This window comes from Diaphorina citri, unplaced genomic scaffold (assembly GCF_000475195.1).
Source record: "Diaphorina citri unplaced genomic scaffold, Diaci psyllid genome assembly version 1.1 scaffold122, whole genome shotgun sequence".
In the NCBI taxonomy this organism is placed as follows: domain Eukaryota; kingdom Metazoa; phylum Arthropoda; class Insecta; order Hemiptera; family Psyllidae; genus Diaphorina; species Diaphorina citri.
In genome coordinates this window covers 96895-118054 of record NW_007377559.1, presented here as the reverse complement: position 1 = coordinate 118054, position 21160 = coordinate 96895, and the positions used below count along the sequence as shown (strand labels likewise).

General features: G+C 35.8%; 6 protein-coding genes and 2 long non-coding RNA genes across 10 annotated transcripts in view; 5 read left to right on the top strand and 3 right to left on the bottom strand.

Moving 5' to 3' along the window:
• Positions 1–17441, bottom strand: part of LOC103524818 (ADP-ribosylation factor GTPase-activating protein 2-like) — a 47395-nt gene extending 29954 nt beyond the window's left edge. Inside the window, exons 1-7 of the mRNA XM_017449753.2 lie at positions 17082–17441; positions 15973–16164; positions 14805–15113; positions 14247–14357; positions 10905–11184; positions 9013–9142; positions 8347–8647 (exon numbers count right to left, since the gene is read on the bottom strand). Coding sequence (XP_017305242.2) covers positions 8347–8647; positions 9013–9142; positions 10905–11184; positions 14247–14357; positions 14805–15113; positions 15973–16164; positions 17082–17156 — 1398 coding nt within the window. The 5' untranslated portion in view covers positions 17157–17441. The remainder of the gene's footprint in view (positions 1–8346; positions 8648–9012; positions 9143–10904; positions 11185–14246; positions 14358–14804; positions 15114–15972; positions 16165–17081) is intronic.
• LOC113465524 lies at positions 3494–4505 on the top strand. Its single transcript, XR_003390208.1, has 2 exons — positions 3494–3940; positions 4368–4505. It is a non-coding gene; the product is annotated as an uncharacterized LOC113465524 (long non-coding RNA).
• LOC113465522 lies at positions 4373–4963 on the bottom strand. Its single transcript, XR_003390206.1, has 2 exons — positions 4896–4963; positions 4373–4860 (listed from the first exon to the last, which is right to left on the bottom strand). It is a non-coding gene; the product is annotated as an uncharacterized LOC113465522 (long non-coding RNA).
• Positions 9518–10423, top strand: LOC103524804 (BET1 homolog). Its single transcript, XM_008489837.3, has one exon. It carries the CDS (start codon positions 9831–9833, stop codon positions 10185–10187), a length of 357 nt encoding a protein of 118 aa, XP_008488059.1. The 5' UTR covers positions 9518–9830; the 3' UTR covers positions 10188–10423.
• Positions 12174–13397, top strand: LOC113465520 (DPH4 homolog). Its single transcript, XM_026820102.1, has 2 exons — positions 12174–12416; positions 13000–13397. The coding sequence occupies exons 1-2, from the start codon at positions 12281–12283 to the stop codon at positions 13149–13151; spliced, it is 288 nt and encodes a 95-aa protein (XP_026675903.1). The 5' UTR covers positions 12174–12280; the 3' UTR covers positions 13152–13397.
• LOC103524814 (hemK methyltransferase family member 1-like) overlaps positions 13347–21160 on the bottom strand; it is a 14365-nt gene continuing 6551 nt past the window's right edge. The window contains exon 6 of one of the 2 annotated variants that reach the window (XM_026820101.1): positions 13347–13503. The gene's annotated coding sequence lies outside the window, so the exon portion shown is untranslated. Of the gene's footprint in view, positions 13504–20659; positions 20869–21160 lie in introns of those variants that run through there. The other variant, XM_026820100.1, reaches the window with a different exon arrangement.
• Positions 18368–20577, top strand: LOC103524817 (DPH4 homolog). 2 transcript variants are annotated; one of them, XR_003390205.1, is made up of 2 exons: positions 18368–18526; positions 19508–19749. XR_003390205.1 is itself a non-coding variant. In XM_008489850.2 (2 exons), exon 2 carries the CDS (start codon positions 20119–20121, stop codon positions 20521–20523), a length of 405 nt encoding a protein of 134 aa, XP_008488072.1. In that variant the 5' UTR covers positions 18368–18526; positions 19876–20118; the 3' UTR covers positions 20524–20577. The 2 variants fall into 2 exon arrangements, 1 of the variants encoding a protein (XP_008488072.1); XM_008489850.2 differs by lacking the exon at positions 19508–19749 and adding an exon at positions 19876–20577.
• LOC103524805 (BET1 homolog) lies at positions 18526–19206 on the top strand. Its single transcript, XM_008489838.3, has one exon. It carries the CDS (start codon positions 18614–18616, stop codon positions 18968–18970), a length of 357 nt encoding a protein of 118 aa, XP_008488060.1. The 5' UTR covers positions 18526–18613; the 3' UTR covers positions 18971–19206.

The window sequence follows — 21160 nt, the reverse complement described above, 5'->3', positions numbered from 1 at the left end:
ATAAACTAGAGCTTCAGACCTCTAGGTTTCCCTTTGTTTAGCTTTATGAGGAGTCTGGTAATGGTGGTAATTTATCTTGGGAAATTGAAGGACTAGGATGGAAAAGAAGTGGCCACAATGCCTCATAGGGATGGTGGTACTGAAACTTATACAAGGGATTTAAGTATAGGAAAATGGCAAAAAATATGAAGGAAATAGCAAAAACTTTGAGGAAATATCAAGAACATACCTACATTCTTCGCAACACATTATTCTTTATGGGAATGAGCGTCAAAAGACTAATTCCATCTACATCGGACAACGAAGTTGAAGGAAAAAGACAGCAAAAGACAGACAGGAAAAAGACAGCGTCAATTTACAAATAGAGCGCCACAAAAAGGCTGAGAACCGCTGGTACGGACCATATTATAGTGGGTTTAATAGCTACGGGTAATGTAAAGGTAAATAGTGGGTTACGTAGTCAACACAGTGGGTAACGGAAAGTGGGTTTAGAATTGTCGGGGGCGCACTTGAATCAAATTACCTAATATTTTATTAACAAACCTAAAGCTTATAACCTGTAGGAAGGTTGGTTAGGTGTGCAAATGGATACCTTTAGGTGTTAAGGCACATATGCTTCGTTAATTGGACATTTTTGACTAGAAAAATCATATGAAAGGTTTGTTGAATTGATACCTGCTAAGTAGCATCGGTAGTATTATCTACCTACTTGGTACAGACTCACAGTATCCGTCTGATGAAATACCTACCTACAACCTTTTACAATAATATCAATATTAGATTGTAATCTTGGACAAGGAAAGAGCCTAGCAGCTCAGATATAATTTCTGGTCATCCAAGAGGGCTTTTAAACACTTGAGTATCCTTCAAGAAAAAAACCTAACTCCTACGGTCTGCAAGTAGGTATACTGGTAAGTATTTGACCAAATAAGTAATTTTGAAGCTGAGACCAGAATACACCAATGCAAAGCAACCTACAGTAAACATTTAATATCTAGATATTTTTTAAAAGTATTTGACATGAATAGATAATTTTTATTTTTCTTAAAATGCATAGTATAAAAAGGTATCTGAAAGAAGTAGGTAGGTAAGGAGAACTCCAAACAATTTAGTTATCAAATAAGTAGGTACCTATCATGGTTATGAACTCTCAAAAGAGTAGTTCCTACATAATCTTAATTAGTGTGTCAATTTATTGTTTTCTCGAATTTAACAAATTAAATTAAATATAGCTAAATAGGTTCCAATAACGTACCTACTCGTATATACATTTATCTTACCTGTGCAATGTGAATTAATCCAAATGTAATAGAAACACAACACCAATATTTAGAATAATATCTCTATTATCTAAACAGGTACTTATTGTTCACAAATCAACACAAATTATCGTAATTATTTAACACCAATCACCAAAAAAATGTTAAAATCCCGACAGGCGAACACAGAAAATTAGGAATTTTAATTGAATAATTACAAAATTAGCTAAATATTGTTCGAAAATTAATTAAATAAACTAAAACATTTTTTTTTTATTTGTCGACTTATCATTCGCGTTCGATTTCTACATGACGTATATCTCAAGGCAGAAGATCGCAGACCAGAAAACGAGAATCGAGAAATGTAAAACAAAACTCGCCAAGATTTCTAAATAAAGTTTTTTTTATTATTTTTTTATGGACACAAAAAACTCCAAGAATAAGAAGTGGGATTCTGCTGCAAATGTGGGTAGTGGGTAGATTGGAAACAAAATTAATAATCTTGTGGCGGCTTTGCGTTTTCAACGATAGAAAATTAACATCATAAGTCTTTCGAATAGATTTCGGAATTGAAATAGCGTCTGTTTGTTTTTGTTTCAAGTTTGGAACGTTATAAATCTGATGCGGACATTAAGAACATAAATAGAAAAGCCATTATGAAATCACATCACGTGTTGGGTGCGAGGGAGTTTTTACTTTTTACCATGGTTATTATGGGGGATTGAATGGTGATAAAGGGCGTTTATATGGACCCATTCAAAAGACCCTGTTATACCTACTAAAATCGGTCAGAAAATTGTTAAAATCAAAGAAAAACATATGAAAAAGTGGACGTAACATCCTCAAATAGTGGAGACGACATTTTTACTGTTTATGCCTCAAATAGTGGAGATGACATTTACGCTTAAAATAGTGGAGATGAATTTTATGCCTAAAAAAGTGAAAGATGGCATTCTCAAAGAAAAACATATGAAAAAGTGGACGTAACATCCTCAAATAGTGGAGACGACATTTTTACTGTTTATGCCTCAAATAGTGGAGATAACATTTACGCCTAAAATAGAGATGACATTTACGCATAAAATAGTGGAGCTAGCATTTTTACTTTTCATGCCTCAAATAGTGGAGATGAATTTTATGCCTAAAATAGTGAAAGATGGCATTTATACCTAATTTCTAGGGCGAGATCAGTGTGAGCTTACCTTGTGACTGAGAAGTTAGGTTTAAAATTCATACTTCACTAGGGCGAGATCAGTGTGAGCTTACCTTGTGACTGAGAAGTTAGGTTTAAAATTCATACTTCCCTAGGGCGAGATCAGTGTGAGCTTACCTTGTGACTGAGAAGTTAGGTTTAAAATTCATACTTCCAACTTTCAATTCGGAAGAAAACTAATTTTATATGAGACAAATAATAAATAGTACAGTCCTGTAACAGGAAGATGAGAAAAGTATGAATGAACAATTGAACATAGTCATAGGGTCCTCGTAATTTTACAGTAAAGAAAAATGGGTAGGTAGGTAGGTAGGTAGGTAGGTTAATCTCTTTTCCCTTTTTCATACTTCAACTTTCAATTCGGAAGAAAACTACTTTTATATGAGACAAATAATAAATAGTACAGTCCTGTAACAGGAAGATGAGAAAAGTATGAATGAACATAGTCATAGAGTCCTCGTAATTTTACAGTAAAGAAAAATGGGTAGGTAGGTTAATCTCTTTTCCCTTCACAATTTGGCTGTCAAAATATGAAATTATGTCAAATTTGGGCTGAAATAGAAACAATCTAAAACAATTTCCGGTCCAAGATAATAAGCTATCGAATTTCATTTTCAATCTTGAAATAGAGGGAGGAACATCCGTGAGATTTCGGAATAATCGATATACCGGGTATGACTTGAACAAAAATAGAACACAGGAAGAAACACATTACCAACACAAACACCATTTTCAGTCCTATGCGAGCAGTATAAATAAGCACTATTATTATTATTACCATCACGTTACGTCACGTGACTCATGGAGAGTCAGAAAGATGTAGATCAAAGGTTTTCCATAATATTGTAGGTAATTTCGTTGGGGACTTTGAACTACTACTTCCTGACTAACCCTTGAGTTCACGTGTCGTGATGGTAGAGCTTTTATATTAAGTTTCAGTCCACTGAATTTTGATTCTTATCCCTAAAATATCCAAAATAAATCATAGCGCAACAAAGACGGATACAGGTTATTAAAATAAAATATATTTTGTAACATATCAATATTTACTTTTTTACAATCGAAATTCTTTTTAACTCTATGGTCAATTGAGGCACCTAGATATTAAAATATTTTATCTTAACATAAGTAAACATATTTCAACCCAAGTTATATTATTTAACTTGTAAAATCAATGCATGAAGTTAAGCAACGTCGCTTTTGGCGGGTATCTGGAAGAGTGACCATCTCAGCCCATGACATGTCGTGATCCTGGGATAAATCCTTTACTTTCGGCAAGGTTAGAAAATTAAACAGCGAAAATGGTACCTTCCCATTTAATTCCACAATGGTCTCAGAAGAAAAGAGTTTTGAACGCAAGACAAAGGACAATTAAACTTATTGGACGAAAAATAAATAAAATACCTAACTCTGGTCTGATAGAGACTTATAGCTCGTAACAAACACGTTCTCTAAATTAATTTTATAGGTATGGTGTAGGCCAATCGAAATTCTTTTTAACTCTATGGTCAATTGAGGCACCTAGATATTAAAATATTTTATCTTAACATAAGTAAACATATTTCAACCTAAGTTATATTATTTCTTAACTTGTAAAATCAATGCATGAAGTTAAGCAACGTCGCTCTTGGCGGGTATCTGGAAGAGTGACCATCTCAGCCCATGACATGTTGTGATCCTGGGATAAATCCTTTACTTTCGGCAAGGTTAGAAAATTAAACAGCGAAAATGACACCTTCCCATTTCATCCCACAATGGTCTCAGAAGAAAAGAGTTTTGAAGGCAAGACAAAGGACAATTAAATTTATTGGACGAAAAATAAATAAAATACCTAACTCTGGTCTGATAGAGACCTATAGCTCGTAACAAACACGTTCTCTAAATTAATTTTATAGGTATGGTGTAGGTATCTTGAAAAATCAAACCAAAATAACTATTTCCTTTAAATCAAGGAATTATCGCGCATTCAGAAAAAATACTCGTTAAAGTAGACAATTCTAATATTGAAGAAAAGGGACAGAAAAATCATTCTCAGAAATTTAGCTAAAAAGGGACTTACAAAATGTGTTCCAACTAGATTCGATATACTTACAATTCGATATATCAGTTTCACATAAATATTTTAACATTCATTCATAGATCAAATTGATGACTCTTAAGGTGTGTCTAAACATAGTCGACTAGCTGTCGCGTCGATCGATGGCCGTCGACTATGTTTGGATACACTTTTATATTGGATAAAAGTTACCTCTGCAGTACATAGACATTTTGGATAAAAGTTACCTCTGCAGTACATAGACATTTTGGATAAAAGTTACCTCTGCAGTACATAGACATTTTGCATAAAAGTTACCTCTGCAGTACATAGACATTTTGGATAAAAGTTACCTCTGCAGTACATAGACATTTTGGATAAAAGTTACCTCTGCAGATAAACGTAGCATTGAGATGACTTCCCGGTTTCCTTTTAACATCAATAGCCTCCGTACTTTTCCTGCAAAACAAAATAAAGCAAAAGTTCTTGTAACCCAAGTCCATTACAGTTGAACCTATCTGATTGGAAATCCAAAGTAACGACAATTTTTTCCCGTCTATCCAGGTTTTCCAAGTACAATTCCAAATGAAGGGGCCACGATTTTTCCCCTCTATCCAGATTTTCTAATTGCAAAAGTGTTTCCCAAGTACAATTCCAAATGAAGGGACCACGATTTTTTCCCCTTTATCCAGGTTTTCCAATTGCAAAAGTGTTTCCCAAGTAAAATTCCAATGAAGGGGCCACGATTTTTCCCCTTTATCCAGGTTTTCCAATTGCTCAGAAGTATTGGAGCGATAGGTTTCAGTTTAAGGCATTGTTGCAACTTTCTTTCTCTCTAGGTAGAGAGTGACAGAGGGATAGTGTACAGATTCAGGTACCCTCAAAAGAGCCAGTGTTATTGTCTGTGGTTTGACAGGGCTGGTTTTGTCTCAGTTTTACGTCCTCCAGCGAGACAAAAATAGAATAAATCCCAACAAAAATATAACCTGTAAAAAGAGGGCCAAGTTCCTGACCTCCTTCTCCCAGTGGGTTAATTTCCACTCTGTATTATGTGATTTATGTGTGTCGATTAGGAACCAGAGAATGGAACCACCCTGTCGATTTTCGTTTTCAAATTTTGAACGAGCACCAAATTTTATAACTCGGAATGATTCATCATTGGAGAGAGGGAAAAGTGGAGGAGACAATTTTAAATTTAGTCCACTCGGCCAGTAGGTAAGTACTGAAACATAGGTATATTAGGGAGGGATAGAAAGGGGTGGGAGACAACCTCTTTTGGGGAAAGGGTGAGAACAGATGGCAAGAGGACCCAAAAAAGGTTAAAAAGTGATTAGTACGGAGATTCCTTTTTGAACCTAGGATCTTTTTTTCCTCCACATTTTCAGTTTTTCTGGTCTGCATTTTGCCTTAGGTGGTGTAGAGGTCTAGCAAAATAGAATAAATCCCAACAAAAATATAACCTGTAAAAAGAGGGCCAAGTTCCTGACCTCCTTCTCCCAGTGGGTTCATTTCCACTCTGTATTGTGTGATTTATGTGTGTCGATTAGGAACCAGAGAATGAACCCACCCTGTCGATTTTCATTTTCAAATTTTGAACGAGCACCAAATTTTACAACTCGGAATGATTCATCATTGGAGAGAGGGAGAAGTGGAGGAGACAATTTTAAATTTAGTCCACTCGGCCAGTAGGTAAGTACTGAAACTTAGGTATATTAGGGAGGGATAGAAAGGGGTAGGAGACAACCTCTTTTGGGGAAAGGGTGAGAACAGATGGCAAGAGGACCCAAAAAAGGTTAAAAAGCGATTAGTATGGAGATTCCTTTTTGGACCTAGGATCTTTTTTCCCTCCACATTTTCAGTTTTTCTGGTCTGCATTTTTGCATGATTACCATCGGAATGCCGGTCAAACTTATTGAGCTCGACATTTATATTTTCAGAAGTTTAGACTCATTTATTTACCATCACAAAAAAAAGAAAAAAAAATCTGGTCATCCGGGATCAAAGATGTCAGGCCAGAGTTCTTTTTTTTTAAATTGGGAAATTTATTTCTGATTCGGAAACTATTTCTGACAGCTCCCCCATTTTGTCTGACTTGAGTTGTTATTCTTACCTAGATAATTTCTTCAGAAAACTGTCACAAAGAACAAATTTTTCTCCAAAGAAAACAAAATTTAAATGAGTGTGTTTTGTTCTTTTCGCTCAGAAATCCAATAAATAACGTCACAAATGAGAGAACAAATTTTTCTCCAAAGAAAACAAAATAAATGAGTGTGTTTTGTTCTTTTCGCTCAGAAATCCAATAAATAACGTCACAAATGAAGTGAGGGAGAGAAAATGTGTTCGAATCTTATTTCTGAAAGGTGACGTTCTGTTGACATTTACGGGGAAATTCGGCCATGGTGAGAATGGATATGATGGCAGATGGCATGAGGAAACATTTGCAAAGTCCCAAGTAAAAGAAAAAGAAAGAAAGAAAGAAAGAAGAAGAAGAAGAAGAAGAAGAAGAAGAAGAAGAAGTTTTGACTAGAAAAATCATATGAAAGGTTTGTTGAATTGATACCTGCTAAGTAGCATCGGTAGTATTATCTACCTACTTGGTACAGACAGTATCCATCTGATGAAATACCTACATCTTTTACAATAATATCAATATTAGATTGTAATCTTGGACAAGGAAAGAGCCTAGCAGTAGCAGCTCAGATATAATTTCTGGTCATCTGAGGGCTTTTAAACACTTGAGTATCCTTCAAGAAAAAAAACCTAACTCCTACGGAAAGTAAGTGAAAATTGGAATGATCGATAAAACAAATACCTACCTTCTAAAAGTTAGCACGAACCACTATAAATTCCAAACAAATACAGGCCTGATTAGGAGATATTTGAAAAAAGTCTGCAAGTAGGTATAGGTGCTGGTATTTGACCAAATAAGTAATTTTGAAGCTGAGACCAAATACACCAATGCAAAGCAACCTACAGTAAACATTTTATTTAATATCTAGATATTTTTTAAAAGTATTTGACATTCATAGATAATTTTTATTTTTCTTAAAATGCATAGTATAAAAAGGTATCTGAAATAAGTAGGTAGGTAAGGAGAACTCCAAACAATTTAGTTATCAAATAAGTAGGTACCTATCATGGTTATTGAGCTTTCAAAAGAGTAGATTCCTACATAATCTTAATTAGTGTTAATTTATTGTTTTCTCGAATTTAACAAATTAAATATAGCTAAATAGGTTCCAATAACGTACCTACTCGTATATATTATATATTTCCCGAAATCGAAGAGAGAAGGAAGACAGGATAGGAGAAAGCCAGCCGTTCCGAGAACGAACATTATCCGTTCAGGATAAAATCCACCAAGGGCGGGAATCAAACCTGCGGTCTAGCGCTTACAAGACAGACGCGCTACCCTCCAAGCTAACTAGACTGGCAGGTTCAATTAAATCGGACCAGTTAAGTGGCTCGAAAGTTTGTCCCAAAATTCCACCCATACATACATACAAACAAACAAACAAACAAACAAACAAACGGAGTCAGTGACGATATTCAATGCACCAGTTCATACAAGGCTGCGGTCTAGCGCTTACAAGACAGACGCGCTACCCTCCAAGCTAACTAGACTGGCAGGTTCAATTAAATCGGACCAGTTAAGTGGCTGGGTTCCACTCAGACTGGGTGAAGTTGATTTGAGTAGGTGGGTAACTTGTCGTCACTAAAGAGTCTAAAGACCCTAGCAACCCAATGAGGAACCGGCGCGAACGACATACACAAAACATTGTTAAAGCGCCTAATGAAAAAAAAGACCCTAGCACAATAAAGCTCAAAAAAACACTTACACTTCCGGTATCCCCAAAGTATTGCGAGGACGAAATCGACTTGGCCGATCCGAACTTCTTCTGTGTATCTCCAGGCGCTGTGCTAGGGGCGGTGTAATTATTTGCAGGCGCATAGGTTGTCTTTTTAGGGGCCGGTTTCTTTTCTGGCCACTGTGGGGCGGAGTATTCCGAGTGAGATTTGGAGGCCGTACTTAGCGAGGCCGAAGGGTTGGAAGACTTGGCGCGGCCGTAGAAATCATCCTCAGAGGAGTCCCCCTCGGTGTACAGGGTCCAGTCGTCGAGGATGTCCGCGGAGCGGTTGCTGGAATGGAAAGGCGTACAGGGATTACAGAGTCTTCCTACAGTGATTACAGAGTCTTCCTGTCAAATGCTCAAATTGTGACGATTTCGGCCTATGTTTGGAATGGGAAAAATATTGTAATCTCCAAGAGGGGTTTTTCCCAGGCTTTTCTGGTTATATCATTTCGTTGTTTGTTTGTGACGCGTTTTAAGCATGGCACGAATTTCCTATAGGTAATAGCAAGTTTTTGCAAAACAAAATTAGTGTCCCATTAACTGAACGAGTTTTCGTCAAATAACGTTAGAGTTCAGTTAACGGGACGCTAATTTTGGTTGCAAAAACTGGCTAATAATCCTGTAATTAATAGGGGACGGGGTTTTACTTACCTTTTACTGAAAGACTTGCTGAACCGGCTCTCCTTGGCACCTAGGGGAATGTCTTGCTGAATATCTTCTGAATCATTTAGTACAGAATGACTCACACCTCCAGAGCGGGACATGGAGGCAAAACCCATACCTGAGGGAGAGAATGCAAGTGGGAGGGTGTGAGTACAATACGGGGGGGGGAATCAAATTGTCCAGCATTGAAAGGATACTGATAAGAACATTCACTAATACACTTCAAAATGATTATAATATGCTCAATAATATCATTTATTTCCTTCAAATATACCTAATTATATTAAAAAATTCTTTTTATTTTACATTACAAAAAAAAAATGAAAAAATTACCTACAAAAAGATAACCTCAAAAATATAAAAAAAATTGCGTTTGAAAACTCACCGTTGACTTCTCAAACGCACTAATCGCGCATGCGCAGTGATAAAATTGACTTGTGGAATATTTGCTCGTTGTATTTACAAACAAACTGATAACAAATTTTTGTCATTTTTTTACAAGTTTGCTGTTTCGTCACCAAAATTTTAAAGTTGAACCAAATTTATCTTTAAAAGTAAAAGAACGTTCCTCATCCTCAGCATAGAAGTAATTTTAAATTCATTGCTGTTCAAATTACGATACCATTATTCACTTTACAATCCATCTTACTGGACTGAAAATCAGGATCACAAGTGAAGGGTTTGGTTCACCATGGCACAAACTTTCATCATCCATCCATGTAAGTGACATATTGACAACCAGTCATTATGAGATAAACACATAATTTCCTCTCATTTGAACTGGTCAAAGAATTGTTTGACAGCTAATGGATAACAGGATGAGGAGGCAACATGCAGGAAATTACTATGAACCTGTCCCCAATCAGTTTGACGGAGGGGATGCCATACACCAGGAAAATGAACAACTCACGTCTGATTTGAGAAATAAAATCCAAGCATTGAAATCTCTTACAATAGACATTGGTACAGAAGTCAAATATCAGAATGAACATCTCCTGAGAGGCATGGATGACGATTTTGATCGGACGGGTGGATTTTTAAACAATAGCATGGCCAGGGTATTACGTTTAACGAGGGGAGGACATAATTACTACATTTTGTATTTGTTTCTATTTTCCATATTTGTATTCTTTTTGCTGTACTTTGTCATTAAATTTAAATGAAATGTTTGAAAGGATTGTCTACTGATCTGTGATTTACATTTACACCTCTGAATCTGTAATATGAATGTAAGTAAAGAAGACTTGTAGAGGATGGTTTCCCAACTTGTGGTGAACACAATCAATCCGTGTGAGGCAAAGCTGATGAAGTTGTGATGTTGTTGCATCAAATTACCACAAATATGTATCTAGGTTGTTCTTGATATTGAAAAGATCAAGAACCCCAATATAGATAGGGGATTACAAACTTACAAAACTCCTACAAATGAGTAAATTAAGTCCAAACTTCAAACCTATGGCCAAAATGTAGGAGAATCCTCCCCTCAACCCCCTACATTTCCCCTGACCCCCTACATGGTTTTTGGTAGTAGGGGGTCAAGGGGAGGTTTCTTCAGACCTAGATTTTTATCAGAGCTCATTCTCTCTTCTGCTTTCAGACTGGAAGGTTCTCTCTGCTCCCTCTCTCCTCTCTGTGATATCTCCAAATATTTCAACATGATTTTTTTTTTTTATTTTTTACAAGAGTTTCCATTAGAGTATTTAAGATGACCAAGGACTCTTTCCTATATAACTTTTCACGAGAAATCAATCGGTGTACATGGTAAGGGTTCTAGGATAGATCTCTAAGGGTTAGATAGTAGAGAACGCCTTCGGCGTTAACCTCCCCTAGTGATTACCTTCCACTCAAGAGTCTATTATTATTATTATTATTATACATACCCAACCGCTCAATCTGCTCCGCTTTCTTCGGGTTATACGCCTTGAGTTTCTCCTCCTCTTGCTTCTGCTGTTTGGAAATATCCTGATACGCAAGCCGTAGTGAAATATTCTCAATACTATCTTCATTCTCTCGCTCCACATCGGCTACACTTTGCGGCTTGCTTGTCGCGCTTTGCATTTTGAGCGAGTCGGCCAGTTCAGCTTCTTTTTCGAGTTCGGCGAAGTTTGCTTTCACCTTCTGCGCGCCCAGTCCTCCCTTGCCCAGCTTCTTGCCTCCGAGCTGAAGAAAAGAAACAGTGCTATATCAACGGTCTTGCTGAATATCTTCTGAATCATTTAGTACAGAATGACTCACACCTCCAGAGCGGGACATGGAGGCAAAACCCATACCTGAGGGAGTGAATGCAAGTGGGAGGGTGTGAGTACAATCCGGGGGGGGGGAATCAAATTGTCCAGCATTGAAAGGACCAAACTCTGCCTTCATCTCAAACCACAAGGACCAAAGATAACAGACCAAAGTCTAGTCTGTCTTTGCCTATTATAATACCTGCCTCCGTGGCGTAGTGGTCAAGACGTTCGCCTGATAAAAAGGAGGGCATGCATTCGATCCCAGCCAAAGCATGGAATTTTATCCTCATTTATTTGATAATTTGACTACATAATAATAGCAGGGTGTCTACCAAAATGGAAAAATAAAATTCCCTGACTTTTCTCGGTTTTCCAGTCCATTTTTTCAAAATTTTCAGTCTACTTTTTCAAGATTTTCGACCCTATTCCCACTGCTGTGTAAGCTTGTCAGATATGGAACATAAGGGAGAGTCTCAGATGTTTACTTATCCTTGCAGGTGTGGTGCTGAGTTTTGTATTGAAGAACAAGATACTGAGGGTGATGGTAGTGATGACAATATCCTCATAGCTTGTGATACATGTTCCTTACTCCTAGAAATCACTGCAAGGTGACCCTAGTTAGGGTTAGGGCTGTTACAATTGTCCTTTTCAGTATTAGGTACCTACTATGATTTTTTTTCTATGTTGAAAGAACAATCTGAAAATATAATTAAACTAATAATAACTTGGCAATCATAACAATTGTTTTCTGGTTTGAAATGTAAGTCTCTGAACTGCCATAAAGGACTAGACTAGAGTTTATTGTTAAAAGATCATCCATGTTCCAAACTTCCTAATTAACAACATCCTGAAATCTTCAAGCCCCATGAGCTATTTTAGCATCTCTCCCAAACAAACTTTTCACTTGGTGATTAAATCATTTTGAAATATTGAACTGCAATGTGAACTCTACTCTAGAAGAAATCAAAGAAAACTACAAGAGCTTAATTCTAAAATATCATCCTGATAAAAACGGTGAATATCAAGAAATGTTTTTGAAAATCAATGAGGCATGGAACATTCTCAAGGATGAAAAGGAAAGGAAATTGTATGAGAGTCAGTTATTATCCCAGCAACAGACACATATGAACATTTACAAGAGTGTAAGCTTGTCAGATATGGAACATAAGGGAGAGTCTCAGATGTTTACTTATCCTTGCAGGTGTGGTGCTGAGTTTTGTATTGAAGAACAAGATACTGAGGGTGATGGTAGTGATGACAATATCCTCATAGCTTGTGATACATGTTCCTTACTCCTAGAAATCACTGCAAGGTGACCCTAGTTAGGGTTAGGGCTGTTACAATTGTCCTTTTCAGTATTAGGTACCTACTATGATTTTTTTTCTATGTTGAAAGAACAATCTGAAAATATAATTAAACTAATAATAACTTGGCAATCATAACAATTGTTTTCTGGTTTGAAATGTAAGTCTCTGAACTGCCATAAAGGACTAGACTAGAGTTTATTGTTAAAAGATCATCCATGTTCCAAACTTCCTAATTAACAACATCCTGAAATCTTCAAGCCCCGTGAGCTATTTTAGCATCTCTCCCAAACAAACTTTTCACTTGGTGATTAGATGCATTAGTGTTAATTGCTTCAATGTGAAACATTTAATGCATCTCTATGCCCACCTGCCTTATATTTTCTCACTCTACTAATTTCAACTCAACAAACCGGTCCTTGTTGTTATGTCAGATATGGAACATAAGGGAGAGTCTCAGATGTTTACTTATCCTTGCAGGTGTGGTGCTGAGTTTTGTATTGAAGAACAAGATACCAAGGGTGATAGTAGTGAAGGCAATATCCTCATAGCTTGTGATACATGTTCCTTACTCCTAGAAATCACTGCAAGGTGACCTTAGCTAGGGCTGTTACAATTATCCTTTTCAGTATTAGGTACTAGGATTTTTTTTTTTCTATTTTGAAAGAACAATCTGAAAATAGAATTAAATTAATAATAACTTGGCAATCATAACAATTGTTTTCTGGTTTGAAATGTAAGTCTCTGAACTGCCATAAAGGACTAGACTAGAGTTTATTGTTTAAAAGATCATCCATGTTCCAAACTTCCTAATTAACAACATCCTGAAATCTTCAAGCCCCGTGAGCTATTTTAGCATCTCTCCCAAACAAACTTTTCACTTAGTGATTAAATGCATTAGTGTTAATTGCTTCAATGTGAAACATTTAATGCATCTCTATGCCCACCTGCCTTATATTTTCTCACTCTACTAATTTCAACTCAACAAACCGGTCCTTGTTGTTGAGTTACTAGTTAATCTTTTGTTACATACAGCATTGGCATTGCCTCCGAGCTGCATCTGCCTCAGCTGAACCCATGTCCAGTTTGTGTCAAGCTGTGTGGATCGTACAAATGAAAGATGAACTCCTAGACCTCTATGTACAGCAACCAAACTCTGCCTTCATCTCAAACCACAAGGACCAAAGATAACAGACCAAAGTCTAGTCTGTCTTTGCCTATTATAATACCTGCCTCGGTGGCGTAGTGGTCAAGACGTTCGCCTGATAAAAAGGAGGGCATCTACAAACAAACTGATAACAAATTTTTGTCATTTTTTTACAAGTTTGCTGTTTCGTCACCAAAATTTTAAAGTTGAACCAAATTTATCTATAAAAGTAAAGTAAGAGACAGGATGAACAGCATAGTTAGCTTGGAAGGTAGAGCATCTGTCTTATAAGCACTAGGTCGCGGGTTCGATTCCCGAACGCTAGACGGTTCATTTTTGAAAGGGCTGAATGTCCTTTTTCATCCTTTGATTTTGGGATGATAAGACCTCTGGATTTACAGTTTCCTCCATCAAACCACAAATTTAAAGGCATTTGACCACTAGGTCATCCTCCCAAAATTAAAGGATTAGTGCTCTACCACAATTTTTACTTAGTAGCAATGAAACATTTATAGAAGACTATCTATCTTAAAATAAACTTACTCCACTTGGTTTCTTTGATTGAATTTTCTTCACTCCCAAATTGGAAGGTTTGGCGTCAGAGAAAGCTTTCTCAACACTTGGAGCTCCAGTATTCTCATTATTGTTTTGGGGCTGAAAGGAAAAGAAAAATTGAGATCTAAAGATGGGAGAAGAGGAATCAACTGGATAAAAAACCACACACATGTTGCCCAACTGAAGTTATCCATGGGGAAATGGTGCATTCAAAGTCCAGTTATAGAAGACTATCTATCTTAAAATAAACTTACTCCACTTGGTTTCTTTGATTGAATTTTCTTTACTCCCAAATTGGAAGGTTTGGCCTCTGAGAAAGCTTTTTCAACACTTGGAGCTCCAGTATTCTCATTATTGTTTTGGGGCTGAAAGGAAGAGAAAAATTGAGATCTAAAGATGGGAGAAGAGGAATCAACTGGATAAAAAAACCACACACATGTTGCTTAACTTAAGTTATCCATGGGGAAATGGTGCATTCAAAGTCCAGAAAATTTATGTACCTATTATATGAGAGATTAAATAATAGAAAGTAAAAAAAAAACTTACATGTGCCAAAGAAGTAGAGCCAGAAGCAGTAATAGTAGGTGTAGGTGTTGGTGTGATAATTGGATGAGCTGGTGCATCAAAACCAAAGTTGTCCCCATTTGTATGCTCGGCAAAGAAATCTACTGGCTCTTCTTCTCCTTTCTTATGTGTAGCATCATGCATGGCATCAAGGAACAATTTGGTGCCGTGAATCTTCATTGCCTGTACAGCCGCATGTTGTAATTTCTCCCGATAAAGCTGAGCTGCTCGGGAATTGTACTTTTGTTGAGCATCTTTGCTTGTGCAGTTGTGCTGATTGAAAAATGATACCTGTAAAAGAGAACATTTATTTCAATTTTGTGATTTGTGAACATTTACAGAGACAGTTTCGTGTTCATCCTGAATATTATTTTAGATCTAGGAAAAAGAACTTCTTAGATCTTGCACTATCACAAACATTCTACATGCTATATTTGTTTAGGCATGTGAGTATTTAATTTACATCTCAATATTTAACCATAAGTTTACCAATTGTTTAAAAAAAGCTAATGGAAAGGAACCCCAGGAAAGGAGAGTGAAAGCCTAGTGTTCTGCCCATTGGGCTATAAGCTTTCCCCAAAAATAGTAATGTAATATTTTCTATTCAATTCTGAGCTCCATTACTTAAACTTAAGTTAAATTTGAGCTAAATTGAATGAAGGCTATTGGCTATGTTTTATAGTTCATTAAGTTACTAGTGCTTGTGCAGTTGTGCTGATTGAAAAATGATACCTGTAAAAGAGAACATTTATTTCAATTTTGTGATTTGTGAACATTTACAGAGACAATTTGATGTTTATCCTGAATATTATTTTAGAGAAAAAAGAACTTCTTAGATCTTGCACTGTCACAAACATTCTACATGCTATATTTGTTTAGGCATGTGAGTATTTAATTTACATCTCAATATTTAACCATAAGTTTACCAATTGTTTAAAAAAAGCTAATGGAAACGAACCCCAGGACCTCCAGAGTGAAAGCCTAGTATTCTGCCCATTGGGCTATAAGGTTTCCCCAGAAATAGTAATGTAATATTTTCTATTCAATTCTGAGTTACTTAAACTTAAGTTAAATTTGAGCTAAATTGAATGAAGGCTATTGGCTATGTTTTATAGTTCATTAAGTTACGACTTAATCTTTTGTTACATACAGCATTGGCATTGCCTCCAAGCTGCATCTGCCTCAGCTGAACCCATGTCCAGTTTGTGTCGAGCTGTGTGGATCGTACAAATGAAAGATGAACTCCTAGACCTCTATGTACAGCGGAACAGTCAATACAAATGAACACTCCATATGTAACACTAGACCAGGTTGGATTCTTTGCGTTACAATCAAAACATTCCTGAAAATGAAAAGAGATACGTGGAATTTAGTGTGGATTCTGCCACTTAAAAGCAAACCATAAAAGGTATTCAATAGTTGGATATGTACCTGTGGAAAAAAAGTAATTATTTGTAACATTAATAGTTTACTATTTTTTACTTTTTCAAGATGAAATAAGTACTGACCTGCAAGCATTTGACATAATGGTGGGGTTGACAATTTCAGCATTTACTTTAGTGACAGCAAGCCCTCTCAATTTGTAACATTAATAGTTTACTATTTTTTACTTTTTCAAGATGAAATAAGTACTGACCTGCAAGCATTTGACATAATGGTGGGGTTGTCAACTTTCAGCATTTACTTTAGTGACAGCAAGCCCTCTCCCACTCCATATGTAACACTAGACCAGGTTGGATTCTTTGCGTTACAATCAAAACATTCCTGAAAATGAAAAGAGATACGTGGAATTTAGCGTGGATTCTGCCACTTAAAAGCAAACTATAAAAGGTCTTCAATAGTTGGATATTGTACCTATGGAAAAAGTAATTATTTGTAATATTAATAGTTTACTATTTTTTACTTTTTCAAGATGAAATAAGTACCGACCTGCAAGCATTTGACATAATGGTGGGGTTGTCAAATTTCAGCATTTACTGTAGTGACAGCAAGCCCTCTCAAGTAATAATTTTATAAACCTACATTCAATATTGATAATGATTACATTGTATACCAAGGATATCTGGGTTATTATTTATGAAGGACCAATCCACCCAAATGGTTCCTATCTAGTTTTCTTACCTTATTCAGCCCTCTCCAGTAATAATTTTATAAACCTACATTCAATATTGATAATGATTACATTGTATGCCAAGGATATCTGGGTTATTATTTATGAAGGACCAATCCACCCAAATGGTTCCTATCTAGTTTTCTTACCTTATTGGTTGGAATATTACGCAGCTTCTTGAAAATTACTTCAATGTCATTCTTATTTGGGCCTTCCCCAGACATTTTCTGAGTTGTTAGAGGAGCAAGAGTTCTTATCTACACGTCAGTGATAAGTTCTGAGGAATTCAAAGAAGTGGTAATACTGGTGATGATGGCAAAGTTGGTATCATGAATCTGAGATTAGGGTGAACTTGAACTGAAATGTTGGACCTGAGGTAATCAAACTGATAAGAACATTCACTAATACACTTCAAAATGATTATAATATGCTCAATAATATCATTTATTTCCTTCAAATATACCTAATTATAAATTATATTAAAAAATTCTTTTTTTTTACATTACAAAAAAAATTACCTACAAAAAGATAACCTCAAAAATATAAAAATAATAAAATAATTTGCGTTTGAAAACTCACCGTTGACATCTCAAACGCACTAATCGCGCATGCGCAGTGATAAAATTGACTTGTGGAATATTATTTTGCTCGTTGTATTTACAAACAAACTGATAACAAATTTTTGTCATTTTTTTACAAGTTTGCTGTTTCGTGTTTCGTCACCAAAATTTTAAAGTTGAAGTTGAACCAAATTTATCTAAGAGTGTAAGCTTGTCAGATATGGAACATAAGGGAGAGTCTCAGATGTTTACTTATCCTTGCAGGTGTGGTGCTGAGTTTTGTATTGAGGAACAAGATACTGAGGGTGATAGTAGTGATGACAATATCCTCATAGCTTGTGATACATGTTCCTTACTCCTAGAAATCACTGCAAGGTGACCCTAGTTAGGGTTAGGGCTGTTACAATTGTCCTTTTCAGTATTAGGTACCTACTATGATTTTTTTCTATGTTGAAAGAACAATCTGAAAATATAATTAAATTAATAACAACTTGGCAATCATAACGATTGTTTTCTGGTTTGAAATGTAAGTCTCTGAACTGCCATAAAGGACTAGACTAGAGTTTATTGTTAAAAGATCATCCATGTTCAAAATTCCTAATTAACAACATCCTGAAATCTTCAAGCCCCGTGAGCTATTTTAGCATCTCTCCCAAACAAACTTTTCACTTGGTGATTAGTCTGGATAGAGTTCTCCGGTTCTGGTATTTTGGCCTGCTCAAACTTTGCCGTCCATTCTTTGAGAACATTGTCCACTACATTGGCCTTAGTAGCTAATGCCCTCTTCTGTAGGGACAAGACCAGGACAACACAATTCTTCAGTGCCAACATTCTATTCGGGGACATTGAGAAGATTTGAAACTATAAAAGTAAAAGAACGTTCCTCATCCTCAGCATAGAAGTAATTTTAAATTCATTGCTGTTCAAATTACGATACCATTATTCACTTTACAATCCATCTTACTGGACTGAAAATCAGGATCACAAGTGAAGGGTTTGGTTCACCATGGCACAAACTTTCATCATCCATCCATGTAAGTGACATATTGACAACCAGTCATTATGAGATAAACACATAATTTCCTCTCATTTGAACTGGTCAAAGAATTGTTTGACAGCTAATGGATAACAGGATGAGGAGGCAACATGCAGGAAATTACTATGAACCTGTCCCCAATCAGTTTGACGGAGGGGATGCCATACACCAGGAAAATGAACAACTCACGTCTGATTTGAGAAATAAAATCCAAGCATTGAAATCTCTTACAATAGACATTGGTACAGAAGTCAAATATCAGAATGAACATCTCCTGAGAGGCATGGATGACGATTTTGATCGGACGGGTGGATTTTTAAACAATAGCATGGCCAGGGTATTACGTTTAACGAGGGGAGGACATAATTACTACATTTTGTATTTGTTTCTATTTTCCATATTTGTATTCTTTTTGCTGTACTTTGTCATTAAATTTAAATGAAATGTTTGAAAGGATTGTCTACTGATCTGTGATTTACATTTACACCTCTGAATCTGTAATATGAATGTAAGTAAAGAAGACTTGTAGAGGATGGTTTCCCAACTTGTGGTGAACACAATCAATCCGTGTGAGGCAAAGCTGATGAAGTTGTGATGTTGTTGCATCAAATTACCACAAATATGTATCTAGGTTGTTCTTGATATTGAAAAGATCAAGAACCCCAATATAGATAGGGGATTACAAACTTACAAAACTCCTACATAATTTGAATATTCCTTATTTTCAATTTCTACTTTGTTAAATTCTAAGTTCTAAGTAATTCCAACTTGGATTTTAAACATTTTTTTTTTAAGTGGTTTGACAGAGGGAACTGTAACTGCTAGGGTCTTATCGTCCCAAAATCAAAGAGAGAAGGAAGACAGGATAATGGTTGAAATTTTCATTTCTGCTGTTCCAGTAATAAATTTTATATATTTTACTGTCTAATACTCTTTGTTACTTTTTTATTATCATTTCACTGTGTACATATTGTTTCAGGGCACATAGGAACAAAATAATAGATGACTCATGGGATATTTGAGGATAATTGAAAGCAAAAACACAATCAGGCCTACAACATAGCTCTCAAGTATTATACAGTAATTAAAAAAGTTCTTTGTAGAAGTTGGATTTTATTATAGCTTTATGAGCTAAAAATGGGAATTGTGAAATTTAAATCCAAAGAAAGGTGAATTGGAAATTCAAGCAATCTGTTAAGTACAATTACAAAATCAGGAAAATGAATAGAAGGAAGACAGGATAATGGTTGAAATTTTCATTTCTGCTGTTCCAGTAATAAATTTTATATATTTTACTGTCTAATACTCTTTGTTTATTATCATTTCACTGTGTACATATTGTTTCAGGGCACATAGGAACAAAATAATAGATGACTCATGGGATATTTGAGGATAATTGAAAGCAAAAATACAATCAGGCCTACAACATAGCTCTCAGAGTATTATACAGTAATGAAAAAAGTACTTTGTAGAAGTTGGACTTTATTATAGCTTTATGAGCTAAAAAATGGGAATTGTGAAATTTAAATCCAAAGAAAGGTGAATAGGAAATTCAAGCTATGTGTTAAGTACAATTACAAAATCAGGAAAATGAACCATTTTGAAATATTGAACTGCAATGTGAACTCTACTCTAGAAGAAATCAAAGAAAACTACAAGAGCTTAATTCTAAAATATCATCCTGATAAAAACAGTGAACATCAAGAAATGTTTTTGAAAATCAATGAGGCATGGAACATTCTCAAGGATGAAAAGGAAAGGAAATTGTATGAGAGTCAGTTATTATCCCAGCAACAGACACATATGAACATTTACAAGAGTGTAAGCTTGTCAGATATGGAACATAAGGGAGAGTCTCAGATGTTTACTTATCCTTGCAGGTGTGGTGCTGAGTTTTGTATTGAAGAACAAGATACTGAGGGTGATGGTAGTGATGACAATATCCTCATAGCTTGTGATACATGTTCCTTACTCCTAGAAATCACTGCAAGGTGACCCTAGTTAGGGTTAGGGCTGTTACAATTGTCCTTTTCAGTATTAGGTACCTACTATGATTTTTTTCTATGTTGAAAGAACAATCTGAAAATATAATTAAACTAATAATAACTTGGCAATCATAACAATTGTTTTCTGGTTTGAAATGTAAGTCTCTGAACTGCCATAAAGGACTAGACTAGAGTTTATTGTTAAAAGATCATCCATGTTCCAAACTTCCTAATTAACAACATCCTGAAATCTTCAAGCCCCATGAGCTATTTTAGCATCTCTCCCAAACAAACTTTTCACTTGGTGATTAAATGCATTAGTGTTAATTGCTTCAATGTGAAACATTTAATGCATCTCTATGCCCACCTGCCTTATATTTTCTCACTCTACTAATTTCAACTCAACAAACCGGTCCTTGTTGTTAAAATCCTTGTAATTCTCAACCAGTTTCAACTTCATATGATGTCCACATATGCCGAGCCATTCTTTGATCTTGTCCAAATGATCATGATTGGTTTCCAAGAAGATGGAACCATTTGGTTTGAGGTAGTTGGAACCGAATACACAAATTGGTTTGATAATATTCAAACCATCATGTCCTCCATCTAAAGCTTTTATGTCTTCATACCTGAAAAAAAGAATGTCC